This window comes from Saccopteryx leptura, chromosome 10 (genome assembly GCF_036850995.1).
Source record: "Saccopteryx leptura isolate mSacLep1 chromosome 10, mSacLep1_pri_phased_curated, whole genome shotgun sequence".
Taxonomy (NCBI): domain Eukaryota; kingdom Metazoa; phylum Chordata; class Mammalia; order Chiroptera; family Emballonuridae; genus Saccopteryx; species Saccopteryx leptura.
In genome coordinates, this window is record NC_089512.1 from 14505453 (window position 1) to 14526073 (window position 20621).

The following is a 20621-nucleotide window of genomic DNA, read 5'->3' on the forward strand; positions in this document are numbered from 1 at the left end:
TTCAGTGCAATTTATATTATGTTCCATAAGATAAGAAATTAGGAATTATTTTTGGTTTTGTATTTTAAAATACTTACTAGCTATGTTAATTAAACCCCTAACCACGATGTACTGAAACTAGTAATACAAATAACCACGTTAGCACTCAGCTTATGTTTAATTCTGCAAAAGAATGAGAAATGGCCTCAATGAAATGATACAGCACGACTACCACTGCACTTATCCAAACGGTAAGATACTGTCTTTCACATACCTGTGAATCTGTCCATTTTTATGCAGGTATTCCAACCCTTCCAACACCTCTCTGAGTATTGTCGCAATGGTAGGTTCATCTAGGACTCCACTTTTGTGTTCCCCCTTCGCCACAATGTGCTTAATAATATCCAGAACAGAACCTGAAAACAGAAGACACAATTTCCCATAAGTTCTTAACTTATTCAAGGATTCAGAGCCATTTTGAAATCAGAACACATGTAAACCTTTTGATAAATTTAATTGTGTGGGGAAAGAAAGAAAAACTAGAAAATATAAAGAAATACAAAAGTTTAAAATTAATAATTTATGCTCAATTCCAATCTAAAACACAAAGCAGCCTGCTAATACCCAAACAGTAGTGTCACGCCAGCGTCATCTTCAGACCTCTAACTAGAAATTGGGAAAGGTAGAGAATTTTTAACCACCTCTGAAGAATGCCTCGGTTAACCATGCCCATCAATTAACACTTTAATACAAGATATCACAAACCAATTTAGGCTCTGACATCAGGTTAGAGAATGCAACACTGTGTGAATAAAAATAGAAAAATAAAACTGAAATGCAAGTCAAACTACAGAATACTTAAAAAATAAAGATCACACTTTTATTCAAACTAACTTAAGCGTTAAAATTATGTTTCAGGTTAATAAATAATGGAAAGAAACTAGGGAAGGCAAAGAAAAACATAAAAAAAATAAAAATGGCAGTTCTCTTAATAGCCCAGATGAATGACCAAGCCCTTTTTTCCCAGGATGATAAATAATGCTCCTACTAAAAATTAGGGGAAGAGAGGGAAAAAATACCTATATGGTAATTAAATCACAGAATGCTAATTGTTAAGTTTGGTAGAGATGTGTAAGATTTGTCAGTCAATAGCCCATGAAGATCACAGAACCAAAACAAAACCACCTTCAATATTAGAAATTGAACCAAGAACGCTGGAACATAACATAAACTGCACTACAAATACCGGATGCCCATTTCTTGGCACAAGACCTTCATGATCAAGACTAAAATTCAAGACTTTCATGATCAAGACTAAAATTCAAGACTTTCATGATCAAGACTAAAATTCAAGACCTTCATGATCAAGACTAAAATTAAAGCAAATACCTGCTTCTGTTGAAAACTTGCCCTGGTGGGCACTTTTTATTTTACACACTTAAAACAAAAAAATGTACTTCTAAAGAGATGTAAAGAAGTAGTCTAGCCTGACCAGGCAGTGGCGCAGTGGATAGAGCATCAGACTGGGATGCAGAGGACCCAGGTTCGAGACCCCGAGGTCGCCAGCTTAAGCGCGGGTTCATCTGGGTTGAGCAAAGCTCACCAGCTTGGACCCAAGGTCGATGGCTCGAGCAAGGGGTTACTCGGTCTGCTGTAGCCTCACGGTCAAGGCACATATGAGAAAGCAATCAGTGAAAAACTAAGGTGTTGCAACGAAAAACTAATGATTGATGCTTCTCATCTCTCCCCATTCCTGTCTGTTTGTCCCTATCTATCCCCCTCTCTGACTCTGTCTCTGTAAAAAAAATGAAAAACAAAAAAACAAAAAAAAGTAGTCTAGATGAAATCCTTAAAAACATGGGAGACTGACTCATGTTTACTTTAATTCCCACTTGAAATCCATTAACTTGATAAACTTGATTTTTTTTTTAAAGGGCATAAAGCCAGAACAAAGAGAACAAGAATGATAAAAGAGACAATATTCTGGAAGAGGAAAAGCAGAAAAAGTAACTCAGCAGAGTGAAGAAATTTGAAACTTGAATGCCTACAGAGAAGTATGCCAATTGGGAAAAAGTGATCTCTACCAAGAGCTTCAAAAAAGCTCAGAATATAAGGATCACATAAGGGCAAGTGAGGGGGAACTGAAAGAAGGGAAAACAGGAAAACTGATTGAAAGTTCATAAGGGAAAATAGGACTCCCAGATCTTCCCTCCCTCTCTGGAAACCAGGCCACCTTCTGCACCTGCAGCAGGAGATGGGCGGTTTACTCTGTAGACAAAGAACCAGCGAGGCTTCAGACACCAGATAACTTCTAATACATTACCTCACTTCCCCTCTTCACTGCTGGGGTTCACAAGACTGATCCACAAAGGGGGAGGGAAATTCCTACTAGGAATCAAAAATTAACACAACTTATTCATTCAACAATTAAGCCATATTACGCGAAATCTAGAACCGGGTGCCAGAGAGTATGTTAAGATATATATGGCACGACTGCTGGTTTTTATGAAACTTCAGTCTGGTGGACTGAGGAAATAAACCAGTAAAGAACCTAGAGCACATACAAAGTTTTTAAAAGTTTGAAGCAGGAACTCCTTTTCAAAATCTTAGAAGATTTTTATTAATTTCACATCATCTACTGATCAATGGGGAAGTTAAAGCAATGCACAGCCCCAGTCTACGTCCAGAACAGATACTCCGAACAAGCTAGATGAGAAGCCCCTGTGATAACAATGTCTTTTCAGTTTGTCTCCAAACGATATGATTTTTATAAGTGGAGGGATGATCAATCCAGTAAGATCAACATCCTTGACTAAAACATACTGGTCCTGGAAGATTGCCCCTTCTCTTCCATACGATGTCCTTAGCATGTGGCAGCATTTAACAACAAGTACTCCTTTCTCTTTCCTTTCAAAAGCTTCATTAGTTACTTTGATTTCTAAAACTCTTATATTGCAGCTTATAAATTGTAGAAATAGCTATTTAGATAAAAAGTGCTTCTAATTTCTAAATATTAACTTCCTACACTGATAAATCTAATTATTCAAGATTAGATATTTAATTAGCAAAAGAAGAATATTATAATTACAAGAAAACATTATGAATTAAAATATTGACAAACTTAAGCTTATTTTAACTATAATGTCTACTTGGTTGATGGCTTTGAGTAACAGCTGCAATTCATTTTAAGATTTAATTAGCTTATTAAATTCTGTATCAGTACAATGTTGCATAATCAAAAATATGCTTTTGCTTTAAATATCTGGGCTGGAAAAGTTGATGTGAAAGAAGGTAACCTATGCATTTTGTTGATTCTGGGTGTATACATTTTTAGTTATTCAAAGGTCTCCTATTGCTCTCCCTGCTCCAGCTGTGATTCTCCACCAGCTCCTAAGACACCACATTCCTCCATCCCACCTCCAGACAATTCTGTGCAGTGTTCCCTCTGTCTGGACCCCTTCTCCACCCTCCCCCTGGCACCACCTCCACCTCCCACTTCACCTCCTGTTCAGTCTCAGCTGAGTATCACCTCCAGAGGGAAGGCTTCGTTAACCCAGCACATCCATTCTCCCTCAGTAAGGTTAAGTCTGGCACCTGTTTCGTCAGGGCACTCTAAACACTAACAATTAGTTAACTGTAACTTTTCCTTATGAACTAGGAGATCCATAAGAGCAAGAAATTGACAGTCCGATTCACCAATGTGCTGGTTGGTGATCAATAATTATTTGATGAATGGAATTTTAATTGAGCTATCTTGACACAGTTTCCTCTTATTAAACAAATTAAAGAATTAAAATAAAAATTTTTTAAAATTTAAAGTAGTGCTTAGTTCTACCTACTGTTTCCTAATATTGCATAATTTATCTCAAGTTTAAATGTGTATTCACTCTGTAACTATAAAAGCAAGATTTCATTTTCCTAAAAGAAATACAAAATTTTTATTATTTTAAAAGATTTAGATGGTCTGACCGGTGGTGGCGCAATGGACAGAGCAGCGACCTGTGACACTAAAGGCCCAGGTTCAAAACCCCCAGATTGTCACCTTGAGTGCAGGCTCATACGGCTTGAGTGCGGGGCTGCCATCTTGAGCACGGGATTACGGACATGATCCCAAGGTCACTCACTGGCTTGAAGCCCAAGGTAGCTGGCTTGAACCTAAGGTCCCTGTCTCGGCTTGAAGCCCTTCTCCCTCCGTCAAGGCACATAGGAGAAGCAGTCAATGAACAACTAAAGTACTAAAAGTGACGCAACTACGAGTTGATGCTTCTCATCTCTCTCCCTACCTCTCAAAAAAAAAAATGATTTAGATGTAAGATTCTGCTGACTCATAAACATATAAAAAGAATGCCTGAAACATGTTTGAAAATTATACTCCAGGAAAGGTGCTGAGTGCTAGGCTAAAAAACAATTGAACTGAACACTGTGCCAGGAAACCTAAGACCAGGAGGGACAGAGAGGTTCCTTTAAGACACCACCCAGATACATGTCCTGCCCCCTCGGTGATCAGGACATATGCTCACTAAGAGAACATGGATTCTTTATATCTATAAATAAACCATTCTGCTTAAGAGGGTAGCAGAAAGGACAGGCTGGCATACGAGTCTGGACCAGAAAGTGAAGCAGACAATTTATTCCTATTCATCAGGGAACCTTTTAGCAAAACATTAAAAAACTCTGTATTACACATTTTTGTAAATTACAATAAAAAAAATTATGCTATACGTGATCAATAACGAAAGACACAGTATTACCTAATATTCCCATATCTGTCCATACTGAAAGAACCATGCTTGACCACCATCTTGAAAGGTGGTTGGTGTTAGCAAGGCTTCCAACCATCATATGAACAGGGCCTTTAACAAAGCAATCCAGTTTCTCCAGTGTGTCACTAATGGGATTGAAACAAAAAGGTGATTCTGGCTACACTGAAAAGCATCAAATAACAAGGGGTTATTATTTTTAATGACTAAAATTTCTCGTGCACCTTACTACATGTTAGCACAGTGCTGGAGGCTTTACAAACATCTCATTCACTCGTCCCCAATACCCTGAAATGCAGAAAGGTATCCCCATTTAACAAACAAGTAAACAGGTTCAAAGAGTTGAAATTGTTTGCCCAATGATATATATCTGCTAAGTAAGAAAGTAGAATTTCATTCTAAAGCCTAGGCTCTTTCCTTCACAACCTCTCTGGGGAAGTCAAGTGTTTAACAAGGTATGATATTAAAATTGCAAAAAAATATGGGCTTTCTTTTCTGTAACCCTGCATTCTAAAATGGAAAACCATGCTCCCACAAAATACACATGCCAACAAAACCAAGCAGAACAGCAATGGGAAAGTCAGGTGGCTCCATCACTCATTAATCCTCTCACACTTTTGCCGCCTGGTTCAACTCCATGCCTTAGCAAAATGCCTAATTTACTGCCTGGCATGGGCCTTCAAGTAACCATAACAAAATGTCCACTCTCCACACGCCAAAGGTCCACTGCTGCAATCACAATACTTATATTTTACTCTAAGGACTAAAGCAGAAATAACTATATTTACTGCAAGATGAAGCACATAATTAATCATGTTAATGCTGGGGACCAAGAATTTCTGTGTAAGAGAAACAATTTCAAGTGTATTTGAACGTTTTAGCCCCGGCCGGATAGCCCGTTTGGTTAGAGCACTGTCCTGATATGCAGAGGTCGTGGGTTCAATCCCCAGTCGGGGCACATATAGGAACAGATTGATGCTTCTGTCTGTCTTTCTCCCTCCTCTCTTTCTAAAATCAACTAATAATTTTTTTTATAAAAAAAAGAAGAAAGTTTAAAGGTCTATAGTATTAAACTGGAATTGGAAGCATTACTATAAAATCATCACATGTTTTTAATATACTATCATTTCCAAGCTCTTTCAACTAGAAGCAATAACAAAGTAACAGCAAAAGCATCCTAAGCATCCAAGTTATGCTTTCGAAATACCATTCCCCATAAAAAAAAGCTCAGAGCCCCCAAGAATACTGGCTGGTCCTTAATCTGGGAAAAGCAATAGAAACATGAGTCTAAGAATTCTTGGATCAAAAAACAAGGAAGTTATCAAAGATTGACGGATTCATTTCCAAAGGACACAAGAGCAAGCCTGAAGGGACTCCCACTGACAAAATCTTGGCCAACCTGAGCATCAAAAGAACAGAGTATAATTGATTGAAAGACACTGAACATAAAAAAATTCTTGAGTCTATGTAATAATATTCAAAAATCTGACAGCCTTAAAATGGGGGTGGGGGACCCCCTCATTTGCTACCTCTGGAGGTGGTTATTAAACTAACTCTTTACACTCAAAAACTGGTCCTTAAAATAAAAGAACCAAGTATTCAACTTGCCTTTTCAGTAGGAACAACACAGATTATTCAAACAGCCCCAGTTAATAAGGTCAAGTTCCTCTACACAGAAGAATGCCAGTTTATAAATGTAAAAGAAAGGATGCAATAAGAAAAACCACCATTCTGCAACCCCTGACAAAACAATTGATTCTAACAAGGATTGTTAATAGATGCTAAAATCATCAGACAAAAGATTTATGAGCAACTAGAATACTCACAGTGCCAATGTATCATCTCAGAGTACTTGCTCACTGCAAAGGGAAAAAAGGCTAACCTTTCCATGGAGTGGCCTATCACAATCTTCAGCAACCAAAATTAACATCACCCTTAAAGAGACAACCAGGTGACAAATACTTCCCAGCCCGATGCAATATGAAATACACAGCATCACCTACAAAATCCTGCATGCAAAATATTTAACTTAAATATAATCAAGGCTTTAGATCAATTTCCAATTTGCAAAGAATAGAGGAATATAAATCAAGTTCAAGCATCACCATCAAGAAATAACTAGGAAAGAAAAAAAGAAATAACTAGATAAGTCCGGAATGAGGAACAGTCCATAAGATAGTTACCATCAGACCTTTCACACCAGACCCTTCAGCAAACCTGTCACAGAAGACAGGGAGTGGGAGGGAACCGTCCTAGATTAAGAGAAATCTAAGAGGCATGACAACCAAATGCAATGTGTGAGACTCATCTCAGCTCGTATATTAGTATCATTAGCAGATACTATTCTTAGTATATCCTCAAATGCAAATGTCCATGAAAACCAAACCAGAATAGAAGAACATTTTTATTAACTTTCCAACCCATGGAAGTTAACATTTCATTGAATTTTACTCACCTCCACTTAGCAGCTTCATGACTAGCCACAGCTCATCTTTTACTACAAAAGACGTGTAGTAAGACACAATATTAGGATGATGGCATTGACTCATGGCTTGGATTTCTTTCTACAAAGAAAAGAAAACATGGAAACTCATTATATGCAAGCCTAAAACAATACTACAAGTTAGTGAACACAGACTGGGAATCCCAAGACTATGCCATGACCGTTCTGGGATCTCCGTGGCCCTGATATCTCTAAGAATGGTTAATATGAAAACCACTCAGTCTCCCTCAATCCACTGTGACTCTCCTCATTCCACTCACACTAGTCATATTTGAAACTAGAAACACGAACTATTTACCACACCCGTGACGGGCACAGCACCACACAGGCCTCCACAGGGACACATACTTTGACTTCAAGGTGCCCTTGAAAAATCATCTTGGGAAATCTGGTTTTACAGCCACAGAGGATCATTACTAATAAGCAGAGGGTGGCTTTGTTTGTTTGTTTGTGGGTTTCCTTTCAAATATTGTTTTATGCCATTTTTGTGAACGATTAACAATTCTCACTCTAATGAGAAATATGCCGAAACAAAGCAAGGTCATAAACTAAATCCAAAGTAGAAACCTGAGCCAGAAGTCTAAGCTTACACAATCTCTGTTCATGAATTTACATTAGATTTGACCTGACAAATGCCTTACAAAGCCCAGTGTGAGCAGAGCCCTGCTTAGGTCTCTAGCCTCACTGCTGCTCCCTCACCCCCCCCCCCCCCATACCTCGGCCCTGTGATCCTCCACAGTCACTTCAAATGAGTCACGCTTCTTCTAACTGGGGACATTTAACCGTATTGTTTCCTCTGCCTCAGTACATGCCTCTCATTATTTCTGCCTAGCTAGAAACACCAATTCTTCCTTCTGAACTCGGTCGGAATTTCCTCTCAGCTCCCCAGGCTGAGTTAGGGGTCCCTTCTCTCGGCTTCTAAGCTCCCTGAATATGGCCCACAGGTACTGACTATCCCCTGGGTGCTTGTGTGTCTGTCCCTCCTTACTAGAAAGAGTGCCATGAAGACAAGTAATTAAAAGTGGATTCCTAAGCACTGTGGAACTCGCCACACTTCTCTGTATGACATACTAACTTGTCATACTGTACTGTGACTGCCTGTTTACATTTCAGTGTCCCTCACAAAACTGCAAGTTCAATGAGAGCTAAGACTCTGTATTTCTGGTACTTGTCATTGTGCCTGGCACATGGTACACCTTCAATAAATATTTGTTGAATGAACAAATCCTACAGCACTTTATACAGCTTTTTTACTGACTCATGGATTTGCCCTATGACCTTGGTATTTGTTCAGTAAAATCAATCGTGTAAAAATTGCCCACAGCCCTGATTCAAAGAAATGCTCAATAAATGCCACTTTTTCTTTTCTTATCTTCTCTACTCAAATGGCTTTATGGCAAGGACCTTACAGTATATATTTCTGCAATCCCCTAGGTTACTAGCAGAGTCTTTTGTACTAAAAGCTAAGTAAATATGAGGAAAAGGAAGAAGGAACTAAAATGAGCACCTGTCTGCTGACATAGTTATACAGATTCGAAGAGATAAGTACATATGAGAGGGAGTACACAGGAGGCACATATATGACAAAGAGTAGTAAAGATAATAAATGTTAAAAAAATCCAGAGAGAACAGGTAGGGCAGGCAACAAGTCTTCACAGAGGAAGTGGAAACTAGGCTCAGCTCTGCTGGATGTGGAGATATTAGAGCAATACAAGGTGAAAGGCATATGTAATTACAAAAACAAAAGATGAAATATGCAAGAGGGATTATAAAACACAGTGAGTAAGCCTGTCTGGGGTAAGCAGCTCATGCTTTCAGCCGATTTTTACCCAGTGCTGACTGTATGCCAGGCACAATGTTAAGTGCTTGACCACAATGGTGAGCCCAGCTTGACCAGGCGGTGGTGCAGTAGATAGAGCACTGGCCTGGGATGCAGAGGACTCAGGCTCAAAACCCTGAGGTTGCTGGTCTTAGTTTAGTTAGCACAGGCTCATCCATCCGGCTTGAGCGCAGGGTTGCTGGCTTGAGTGTGGGATCACAGACATGACCCCATGGTCATTGGCTTGAGCCCAAAGATCGCTGGCTTGAAGCCCAAGGAGCTGGCTTGAGCCCAAGGTCACTGGCTCAGCTGTAGCCCCCCCACCACGTCAAGACACATATGAGAAAGTAATCAATAAACAACTAATGTGATGCTACAAAGAACTGATACTTCTCATCTCTCTCCCTTCCTGTGTGTCCCTATCCGTTCCTCTCTCTGTCTTGCGTCTCTCTCTCCCAATAAAATAAAATTTAAAAATGGTGAGCCCACATGAAATTTACAGTCTGGTAAAGAAATTAGACAAATACTAATTTACAACACAGACGGGTAAACAGTTTAATAGTTTAATAAGAGAAGTACAAGACACTGCATGACTTCATCCAAGAGGCAAATTATCAAAAAATAGGAGTTATTATCAGGGAAAACTTCCTATACAAAGTCCAACTCAACTGACACTAAAATAGAAAAGATAAATAGGTTTTTAATGATTCTGGTTAATTACCTGGACCACATCAACAAGGACTGTGTTCAAGAATCTAGGCTTCTACCTGATCAGTGCTGGCACAGTGGATACAGCATCGACCTGAGACCCTGAGGTCCCAGGCTGGAAACCCTGATGGACAGCGGCTTGGCGCGGTTCACCTAGCTTGAGTGCAGGATCATAGACATGACCCCATGGTCACTGGCTTGAGCAAGGGGTCACTGGCTCGGCTTGAGCCCACCAGTCAAAGCACATATGAAAAGCAACTAAATTTCATGACCCAACTATGGGTTGTAGCTCATATGGATCATGAAATCCAGTTGTGTTAAAAAAAAAAAAAAAAATGAAAACAATAAAAAAACAGTGCATTCCACATAATATAGTTAAGAATTGTTTTATACAAATGTTTTTCAGTTACCCGAATACTTATGAATATGTATATGAATATCTATTCATTCCTGATTCTAAACCCCAGCCAGGCAGGGTCTCCATCTCTGCTTGTTCAAAGTCTCCCCAGCCCCAGAGGCCCAAGACACAAACACCTTCGTGACTAGGGAGCTTGCTTCTTCCTCCTACTTCTGCATAACTTGAGAACCTTCCCGGCATTCGCCATGCTCTGCCTTACACACAGAGCATCTAGGCTCTGACTATATTGTGAGCCTCTGGGGTAGAAGGAAAAACATTTTAAGCTTCTTAATGTTGCCCTCAGATGTTTGTCCTGGCAGCTAGTAAAGAGAAAGACCTCAAAATACTGCACTGTGTGCTCTTCTTAAAGAAAAGCCTATGAGGAAAATCTCTGCAGAAAATAAATGTGGTAAGCTCTGACAGCTGGTTTTCCCGTCACACTCTGCAAAGGCTGTCAGACAAGAAAACATTTTGACAGGAGAAAGGAGCAATGCGCCGTCTCCTCTGATAACTGTCACAGACGACACCCCTGTAGTCGGTTCCCATCAGTACTCTCTGGAGAACCCAGAGCACCCGTCTGCATTAAAATAAAGATAATTCTGAAAATGAACTTTATAATCAGCACATCTAAAGTCTACTATGCTGATCTATCAATAATTATAGACTTTTTTTTTTTAAGACTTTTTAAGGTAAACTCAAGGGCTTCATATATTTCCAAACTGGAGTACTCAGACTTGGGTTCTGACAGCATGAACACCACCAATAAGCCAGGCATGATTTATACTCCTCATGTGTCTGGGTTTAGTGGGGACTTACCTGCTTGCCCCCCCCAACCCACCCCCCAAAAAAACAATTATCTGAAACATGCTTTATTAAATGTCACTTCCTCCAATGCTTACTTATTTGCCAAATATATAAATACTACATCTGCAACATAAAGCTTACTGAAATATGTGGCCAAAATTTACGGAAGGCTAACTAATGTTTTTCCTAATTAAACTATGTCAAAGTTCCATTCCTCTAAAAGGTCCTACTGTAATATCACAAATACTACTTTCAAGAATGTCAAATGATATTTGAGAAAAGATGTTCTAACCTTGAATTAAGATTATAATCATTTTTTAGTATTATATGAAGTAGGAAAATAGTCAGAAAGACCTGATTTTTAATCCAGACTGTCACACTTATCATATGATATCCTCCCCCTGCCTATTAAATGGAACTCCGATCTATCTCACAGCAGTGGTTATGGGGTTAAAATACACATTAAGTGACTAAGGGCTCCAAAAGACGTTTGCTACTCTCTTCATGTGAACTTAGTGAAATTATTTAAACTTTGAGCCTCAGTTTCTTTAGTCATGAAGTAATAATAATAAAACTTTCATTCATCTTCACATTATCTATATATTATGTAAAATAACTGGCAAATAATAGGAATTTATACTGGGCTTCTTAGATTACTGGTTTAATATACAAGGTGGGGCAAAAATAGGTTTACAGTTGTTCGTATGGAAAAATAATACAATAATTAATAAATAATCCAAGAATAAACTTTTGCATACTCACAACTACTTTTGCCCCACCCTCTCTGTATAAGTTAAAAATACTGTTTTTCTTTAACAGAATTAGTTTACGATTTAGGTTTCTTTTGTGATCACTGCTGTTCAGTATTGCTGGCATTTGTAAAGCCAAGACCATCAGGCAAGCGTGTGTTCTCCTACCAGAGACACCTCAAGATCACTCTGGCAACCGACTTCTTCTTCAGCTTCTGCCCGTGCATTACTAACGCCTGGGGAAACACACTTGTCTCGTCTTCTGAAAGTTCAAGATCTAATTCTACTCACTCTTTTCCTTTTATTCCGATTATTCCCTAATACTCGGTACAGACGACACCAGAAATTAAATCCAGTCTGGGGCACTGGAAAAAACTTCTGGACTGTCAGATTAGCCACATTCTAATTCCTGCTCTTTCTATCGCTAGCTGTATATGATCTCCAAGAAATTACTTAATAAAATAATAATACGAGTTCATATTTGTATGGCAGTTTATATAGTTCTCAAGTACTCTGGCACTTGATCTTCAAGAAAAACCTCATGAAGTCAATTTTAAGTCAAAGAAATTGAGCATTTAAAAAGTTAAGTGATTCGAAAATCTATCTTATGTCCCTTGCTGAACACTTACTACATACTTATAAACTACTCTGGGTGTCATGGTGCATAAAAGAAGCACAAAACACTCCCTGTGTGACTAGCTTTAATGCCACAGAACAGTTCCTGCAGCCAGGAACCCTTGGGACTCCTCTTCTCGTCCCTGTTCTGGCCTTTGCAGGAGCCCATGCTGCCGGGTCATTCTACCCATCCTCACGCATCAGTGATCAGAATGCAGATTCAAACCATGTTCGTAGGAGGCCAAGAGCCTTTGAAAGAATATTCCATTTGACCCAGAAATCACAACTGCATGATATTATTTTAAGGAAAGAGAAAAATAAGCAAGCATCACTTATTAACAATAAAAAAGAGAAAGCAAGGTAATTGTCTAATACCAGAGAATATGGTAAATAAATTGTGGTCTACATATTTAATGGGACACTACACACATATTGAAAATTACATGAATTCATATTTATAGACACAGAAGGAATTGTGATAAATTTTTCAATAAAAAGAGAAAGTGTATGGTTATATTATCATGAATATACAAAGATGTTTAAATGTGCAGTCTGAAAGATTATATAGCAAGCTTGATCTCAGAATGACAGGATTATAACTAGATATTTTCTCTCTACTTACCTGAATTTTTGTGTTTTACAATAAACATTAACTATTAATGAAAAAAATCACAAACTTTTAGACAAGGAATAAAAAGCTTCAAGTGCCTCCCACTCTAACACGAACGTACACAGTATACCTCTCCATTTAAGAAATAGGAGACGCGCCTACCAGCAGCTCATCCATGCTAGTTTGACACTTCTCAAGGTTTATCCGTTTGATTGCCACTTTCTCCTTTTTAGGGGCACAATACGCTGCTTGGACCACAGCCGTTGCTCCACTCCCTAAAGATAAATACATAAATGAGCAAATAAATAGATAGGTAAAAACATGACATTTCTTATTTCCACACTATTTAAACAAGAGAAGTTAATTAACCCTTATCTTGTTCTTACACCCAATAGATGCAGAGGAACACTCTAAGAAGTGGGTGTCTATAAAAGCAAAAGCCTCAACCATTTCATAAAGTTGCTAATAAACACCAGTACCGAACAAAAAAAAAAAAAAAAAGAAAGCAAGCTATCAGAATTGCCAGGGCTCCAGTTTAGAATGTGGTGGTGTGAGCCCGCATTTCCCCACTCCTCTAAGCACGACTAGTGCTCTGGAAATAATTCAACATCATACACTGCCTCTGAAATGCAGAAAGACGGTGAACTGCTAGGGACCACGGAGTGTGAGGAGCACCGCTGTGGGCTCACTGCGCTTTCATGCCCCACACACCCACGAGTGGGCACCAGAACAGACTGCAACCCGAAACCTCCAACACGGACAGACAGGCAGACTCACAAACAAATGGGAAAACCTTGTTTTCTGGCCAAAGGACTGTGAAAAGGGAAGCTCAGCAGAGATGCAGAGGGAGACAGATTCCCCAGTCCCTACCCAGGACAGCTGGGTCGCCACCCCAGACCCAGACAGCAACAGGCTAGATCCTGCCCATGCATTACCAACGCCTGGGGAAACATCCTTGTCACCCCGGGCAACGTCTGGCCAAACTGCCCTGAGTAGCAGCAGAATGGAGGACCCACACCCAACAGTCAGCCCAGGAAACACGTGTACAGCTCAAACAGGAGTTCCTATGGCGCCAGAATAAAGCAGAAAAGACTGGCACTGTGAGAGCTCCGAAAACTAAATTACCACAGGATTGACACAGCTGACAAAAGTAGGCCAGGCCTATGCCTCAACTTACACAGAGTAACTGCCGAGGAAGACAGAAGATTTACACAGAATCAAGATCTCCTAACATAAGTACCCTGAATGTCCAGGATACAATAATAATAATCATCATCATCATCATCACATGTCATACCGAGAACCAGGAAACACTTATATGAAAAGAGACATTCACACTGATCCTAACACCAAAATGAATCTCAGGTTGGACAATTCTAAAGCAGCCATGATAAAAATGCTTCAAGAATTAAGACTTCTTTTTAAAAATTTTTTAAAACTAAAAATCTCAGCAAAGAAATAGAAGTTATAAAAAAGTACTACATGGAAATCAAACAACTGAGAAATTCAATTTCCAAAATAATTTACTCAATCTAAACAACAGAGAGAAAACAGACTTTAAAAGAGAGCCGGACCTGGAAATGCTGAGGTCGCCAGTTCAAAACCCTGGGCTTGCCTGGTCAAGGCACATATGGGAGTTGATGTTTCCAGCTCCTCCCCCTTCTCTCTCTCTGTCTCTCCTCTCTCTCTCTTTCTCTCTCTCTCCTCTCTAAATGAATAAATAATAATAAAAAAAATTTTAATAAATAAATATTTATTTATTAAAAGAGAGAGAGAGAGCCGGCCCTGGCCGGTTGGCTCAGTGGTAGAGTGTTGGCCTGGCGTGCAGGAGTCCCGGGTTCGATTCCCAGCCAGGCCACACAGGAGAAGCACCCATCTGTTTCTCCACCCCTGCCCCTCTCCTTCCTCTCTGTCTCTCTCTTCCCCTCCCGTAGCCAAGGCTCCACTGGAGCCAAGTTTGCCCGGGCATTGAGGATGGCTCCGTGGCCTCTGTCTCAGGCGCTAGAACGGCTCTGGTTGCAACAGAGCGAAACCCCAGATGGGCAGAGCATCGCCCCCTGGTGGGCATGCCGGGTGGATCCTGGTCAGGCGCATGCGGGAGTCTGTCTGACTGTCTTCCCCGTTTCCAACTTCAGAAAAATACCAAATAAATAAATAAATAAATAAATAAATAAAAATCTTTAAGTCAAAAAAAAAGAGAGAGAGAGAGAGAGAGAGCCTCAGGGAACAGTGGGATAATAATAAAATTTCTAAAGTCCATGTGGTAGGTAGAATGCCCTTTCCCCAAAACGTACATGTCCTAATCTTTAAAACCTGTGAATGTTCCCTTATATTGCAAAAACTTGGCACATGTTATTAAGTTAAATTAAGGACAGGAAGATTGTCCTGGATTACCTGGGTGAGCCCAATGTAATTAGAAAGGTCTTTATAAAAGGGAAGCAGAAAAAAATAAAATAAAATAAAATAAAAAAGGGAAGCAGAAAGATCATAGAAGGATATGATACCTGAAAGCACAGGTCAGGATAATGCGAGCCATGAGCCAAGGAGCAAGTACTGATACGTGGAACGACATGGACAAACCATGAAAACATCATGCTATGAAAGAAAGAAAAGTCACAAAAGACCATATACTGTATGACTCCATAAACCGCATTCCCCCATGTATAAGACGCACCCTTTTCCTAAAAATCTGAGGTCTAAAAACTGGATGCGTCTTATACAGTGATTGTAGATTTTTACTTGCATTTCCCGCTTTTTCGGGCTTGTTTTTGCACTCATTGTTGAAGACAGTAATTCGTCATCAGACGCAGACGAGGACAAGCTAATGGATGGGAGTTCTGACAGTGATGAGGAGTTGTATGAAATTTATGATGAATAAAACTTGAGTTTAGTAACTTTATGCAATACATTTTTTTTTCAAAATTCGGGCCCCCAAATTAAGGTGCGTCTTATAAAAGGGAGTGTCTTATACATGGGGGAATATGGTCTATTATGGAATGTCCAGAGCAGCGAAATCTACAGAGACAGAACATACATTAATGGTTGCGAGAAGAGGAGAATGAGAAGTCACTACTGGATGGGTAAAGGAGTTCTTGCTGGGGTGATGAATATACTCTGGAATCAGACAGTGGTGATGGTTGCAAAACACTGATCATACTAAAATCCACTGAATGTACTCTTTTAAAATGGTAAATTTCATGTTATGTGACTTATCTCAATTAAAAAAATACTACAAAATATTTTAACTCATAATTCTACAATTTAGAAAAACGTGGACCAAGTCTTTGAAAACAAGTACCAAACTCAGCCAAGATGAAGTAGGTAACTTAAACAATCCTGTAACTATTTTCCAAATCAAATTTGTAATTTATAAGTTCTCAGAAAAAAATCACCACAGATGATTTCAGTGGAGAATCTTACCAAACACTGAAAGAAGAATTAATAGCCATTTTACATAATGTTTTCCAGAAATGGAAAATGCGGGACACTTCCCAACTTATGTTATGAAGCCAGTATGAACAAGAACAAAAACCAGACAAAGACATCCTAAGACTACTACAGACCAGTATCTCTCATGAACTTAGCAGCAAAATTCTTAACAAAGTATTAGCAAATCAAACTCAGCAATATATTTGATCTTTTTAATCAAAATTAATGACAATACCAACAGGTTAAGGAAGAAAAATTTTATGATTTTAATTAACACAGAAAAGCATTTTTAAAAAAATCCAACACCATTCAGGATAAAAAGCTCTTAGAAAACTAGGTAGAAATAGAGAAAAACTTCTTCAGCCTCATGGAAACCTTTTCAACTTCATAAAGAATATCTATAAAAAAGTCCTAATAGGTAAGCTACATACTTTATGAAGAAAAATTTAATGCTCTCCCTGGAAGAGTGGAAGGGAAGGCAAGTATGTCCATTCTCATCCCTCTTATTGATCACAGTATTGGAAATCCTAGCAACCACAATAAAGAAAAATAAAAATAAAAGGCAGCCTGGCTGGATAGCTCAGTTAGAGCATCATTCCAATACACAAGGGTTACTTACAGGTTCAATTCCAGTCAGGGCACATACAAGAATCAACCAACAAGTGCATAAATTAGTGGAACAACAAATCAATGTTTCTCTCTCAAAAATTTTTTTTAATTAAAATAAATAATAGCCTGACCATGCAATGGCACAGTGGATAAAGCGTTATGCTAGGATGCTGAGGACCTAGGTTCGAAGCCCCAAGGTCACCAGCTTGAGCACTTGGTCGCTGGCTTGAGCGTGGAATCATAGAAATGACCCCATGTTTGTTGGCTGGAGCCTGAAGGTTGTTTGCTTAAAGCCCAAGGTCACTGGCTTGCACAAGGGGTTACTCGCTCTGCTGTACCCCTAGGCCAGGGGTCTCAAACTCGCGGCCCGCCGAACAATTTTATATGGCCCACAGACTAATCCACGAAGTTCAAAATATTTTGGATAAAATTAAGTAAGCCTAGGGGCCTACTTGTATTTTTCATTTCTCTAGCATCCTAGCTAGATATTAGCTTAGTTAACAGCAGTTGTGATGCGAACTACAGTTTCTGGTCGTTTTGTGACACTGAGTAAACTGCATGTACGATTGTGCTTGTTGTACTGATTTTTTTTTGTTTTCAACTGCAGTGAGAAAAGTGTTGCGTAACAGTTGCCTTTTGTAGACCTAGTGCGGCCCACCGAATGGCTGTGATCTTGCTCTGCGGCCCACATGCTGAGTTGAATTTGAGACCCCTGCCCTAGGCTAAGGAGCTGCAATGAAGAATTGATGCTTCTGATTTCTCTCCCTGTCTGTCTCTCGCTTACAAAAAAAAAAAAAAAAAGAGTATGAAGACAGTGCAGTACTGGCAGAGAGCTACACACACACAGAGCAAAAAAGAAAACCACGAAAAAGATTCACACCAATGGTACATTGATTTTTGGCAAAGGCGCAAAAGCAATTCAATGGAGATCTGATAACCTTTCAGAACAGCTAAAATATATTGTAATAATACTAAATTATGCTGGTGAGGATATGATGAAACTGGATCACTCACACATTGCTGCTGCTATAGCCACTCTGGAAAACTCTATGGCCATTTCTTTTTATTTTATTGATTTTAGAGAGAGGAAGGGAAGGGGGGAGACAGAAACATCAATTTTCTGTTCCACTTATTTATGTATTCATTGGGCATGTGCCCTGACCAGAGATGGAACCCACAACCTTGGCATATTGGGACAATGCTCCAACCAACTGAACTAAGTGACCAGGGTTGGCCTTTTTTTCTTTTCCTTTCTTTTCTTTTTAAATTTTAGCAAGAGAGAAAGGAGAGAGAGAGAGACAGACAGGAACATCAATCTGTTCCTGTATGTACCCTGACCAGGGAGGGATCAAACCAGCAACCTCTGCACTTTCTGGATGATGCTCTAACCAACGAAGCTATCCAGCCAGGGTTGGCCACTTCTTTTAAAACTAAAAGTGGATTTGTACAACTCAGCACTTGTATACCTGGGTATTTATCCCAGAGAAATAAAAACATATCAATATGTTTACACAGAAACCCGTATATGAATATTCATAGCAGCTTTATTCATAATAACCAAAAGCTGGAAACTACCCAAATATCACACAACAGATGAATGGTTAAACAAACACTGTTGGAGAAATACTATTCAGCAATAAATGTTCTGGTGATGGTTGCACAACAACTATATGACTATACTGGATTGTACACTTTAAACAATTTGGGGGGGGTGATGGACAGAGAGAGGGACACACAGGGACAGACAGACAGAAAGGGGGAGAGAGATGAGAAGCATCAATTCTTTGTTGCGGCACCTTAGTTGTTCATTGATTGCTTTTTCATATGTGCCTTGACAAGGAGGGGGCTACAGCAAACCAAGTGACCCCTTGCTCAAGCCAGCAACCTTGGGCTCAAGCTGGTGAGCCTTGCTCAAACTAGATGAACCTATGCTCAAGCTGGCGACCTCAGGGTTTCGAACCTGGGTCCTCCGTGTCCCAGTCCAACACTCTATCCATTGCACCACCACCTGATCAGGCCTGAATTGTACACTTTAAAAGGGAAAATTTCGTATGTGAATTATATATCAATAAATCTGTTATTAAAAAATCTCTTCAAGTATGCCACCAAATTGCTAACATTAACATGCTATGAACATTAAAACTGAAAACAATTTACATATGTAACTATACAATTTAACAGACTTTGTTTGTTAATCTCTGACCAAAGCCACACATACAACCATCACAATGATAACAAACTAAGTAAAAACTCTGCACAAAGTTCATGTAAAGCAAAATTCAAAATAAAATTCAATATACGAGAAAACATTTACCATTCAGTGACATCATCCAATAGTGTACTTGAGTTATTTTGACACCAGTTTAGGAACACTAACACAATGCTTGATAAAAACCATCCAATACTGTTAACTACTGAATGAACGACATCCTGTTTGCTTCCAAGTTTGGCAATTATGAATAAAGCTGCTACAAACTTTCAAAAAGAAAGAAAAGATCTAATAGGCTACTCTGGAAATAGTTTGCAGTTTGCTTCTTGGCTGAGCTCTTTATCTGGAATGAGTATGGGTCAAAGTCAGGCAGAATGTTAGAGCTCGCTATTGTTTGCTCCCGCTCCATCCCCTCCTCTCTTAGTTCCTTCTGTGTGCAAACCCAGAAGAAAACAGAATTCTCTCTCTCCTTCAGTCGGAGTCCATTGCCTCCCTCTGAGAAATGCCGGAGAGGAAGTCACATACCTGTCTGCCTAAACCAGGGGTCCCCAAACTTTTTACACAGGGGGCCAGTTCACTGTCCCTCAGACCGTGGGAAGGCCGGACTATAAAAAAAACTATGGCCTGACCAGGCGATGGCGCAGTGGATACAGCGTCTGACTAGGATGCGGAAGGACCCAGGTTCGAGACTCCGGGGTTGCCAGCTTGAGCGCGGGCTCATCTGGCTTGAGCAAAAAGCTCACTAGCTTGGACCCAAGGTCACTGGCTCGAGTGGGGGGGTTACTCAGTCTGCTGAAGGCCCGCAGTCATGGCACATATGAGGAAGCAATCAATGAACAACTACGATGTTGCAACGAAAAACTGATGATTGATGCTTCTCATCTCTCTTCTGTCTGTCTATAACCTCTATCTGACTCTCTCTGTCCCTGTAAAAAAAAAAAAAAAAAACTATAAACAGGCCTGACCTGTGGTGGCGCAGTGGATAAAGCATCAACCTGGAAACACTGAGGTTGCCAGTTCAAAACCCTGACTTGCTTGGTCAAGGCACATATGGGAGTTGATGCTTCCTGCTCCTCCCCCTTCTCTTTCTCTCTACTCTCTCCCCCCCCCTAAAATGAATAAAAAATAAATAAATAAATAAAACTATGAACAAATCCCTATGCACACTGCACATATCTTATTTTAAAGTAAAAAAACAAAACGGGAACAAATACAATATTTAAAATAAGAACAAGTAAATTTAAATCAACAAACTGACCGGTATTTCAATGGGAACTATGCTCCTCTCACTGACCACCAATGAAAGAGGTGCCCCTTCCGGAAGTGCGGCGGGGGCCGGATAAATGGTCTCAGAGGGTCGCATGCAGCCCGTAGTTTGAGGACCCCTGACCTAAACTGTGAGGCATTCTCAAATCACAAAAGATACAACG

At 39.7% G+C, this 20621-nt stretch overlaps 1 protein-coding gene across 1 annotated transcript in view; it reads right to left on the bottom strand.

Annotated features, from left to right (window-relative positions):
- OXSR1 (oxidative stress responsive kinase 1) overlaps positions 1–20621 on the bottom strand; it is a 91288-nt gene that overhangs the window by 54738 nt on the left and 15929 nt on the right. The window contains exons 2-4 of the mRNA XM_066350697.1: positions 13107–13219; positions 7195–7303; positions 254–395 (exon numbers count right to left, since the gene is read on the bottom strand). Coding sequence (XP_066206794.1) covers positions 254–395; positions 7195–7303; positions 13107–13219 — 364 coding nt within the window. The remainder of the gene's footprint in view (positions 1–253; positions 396–7194; positions 7304–13106; positions 13220–20621) is intronic.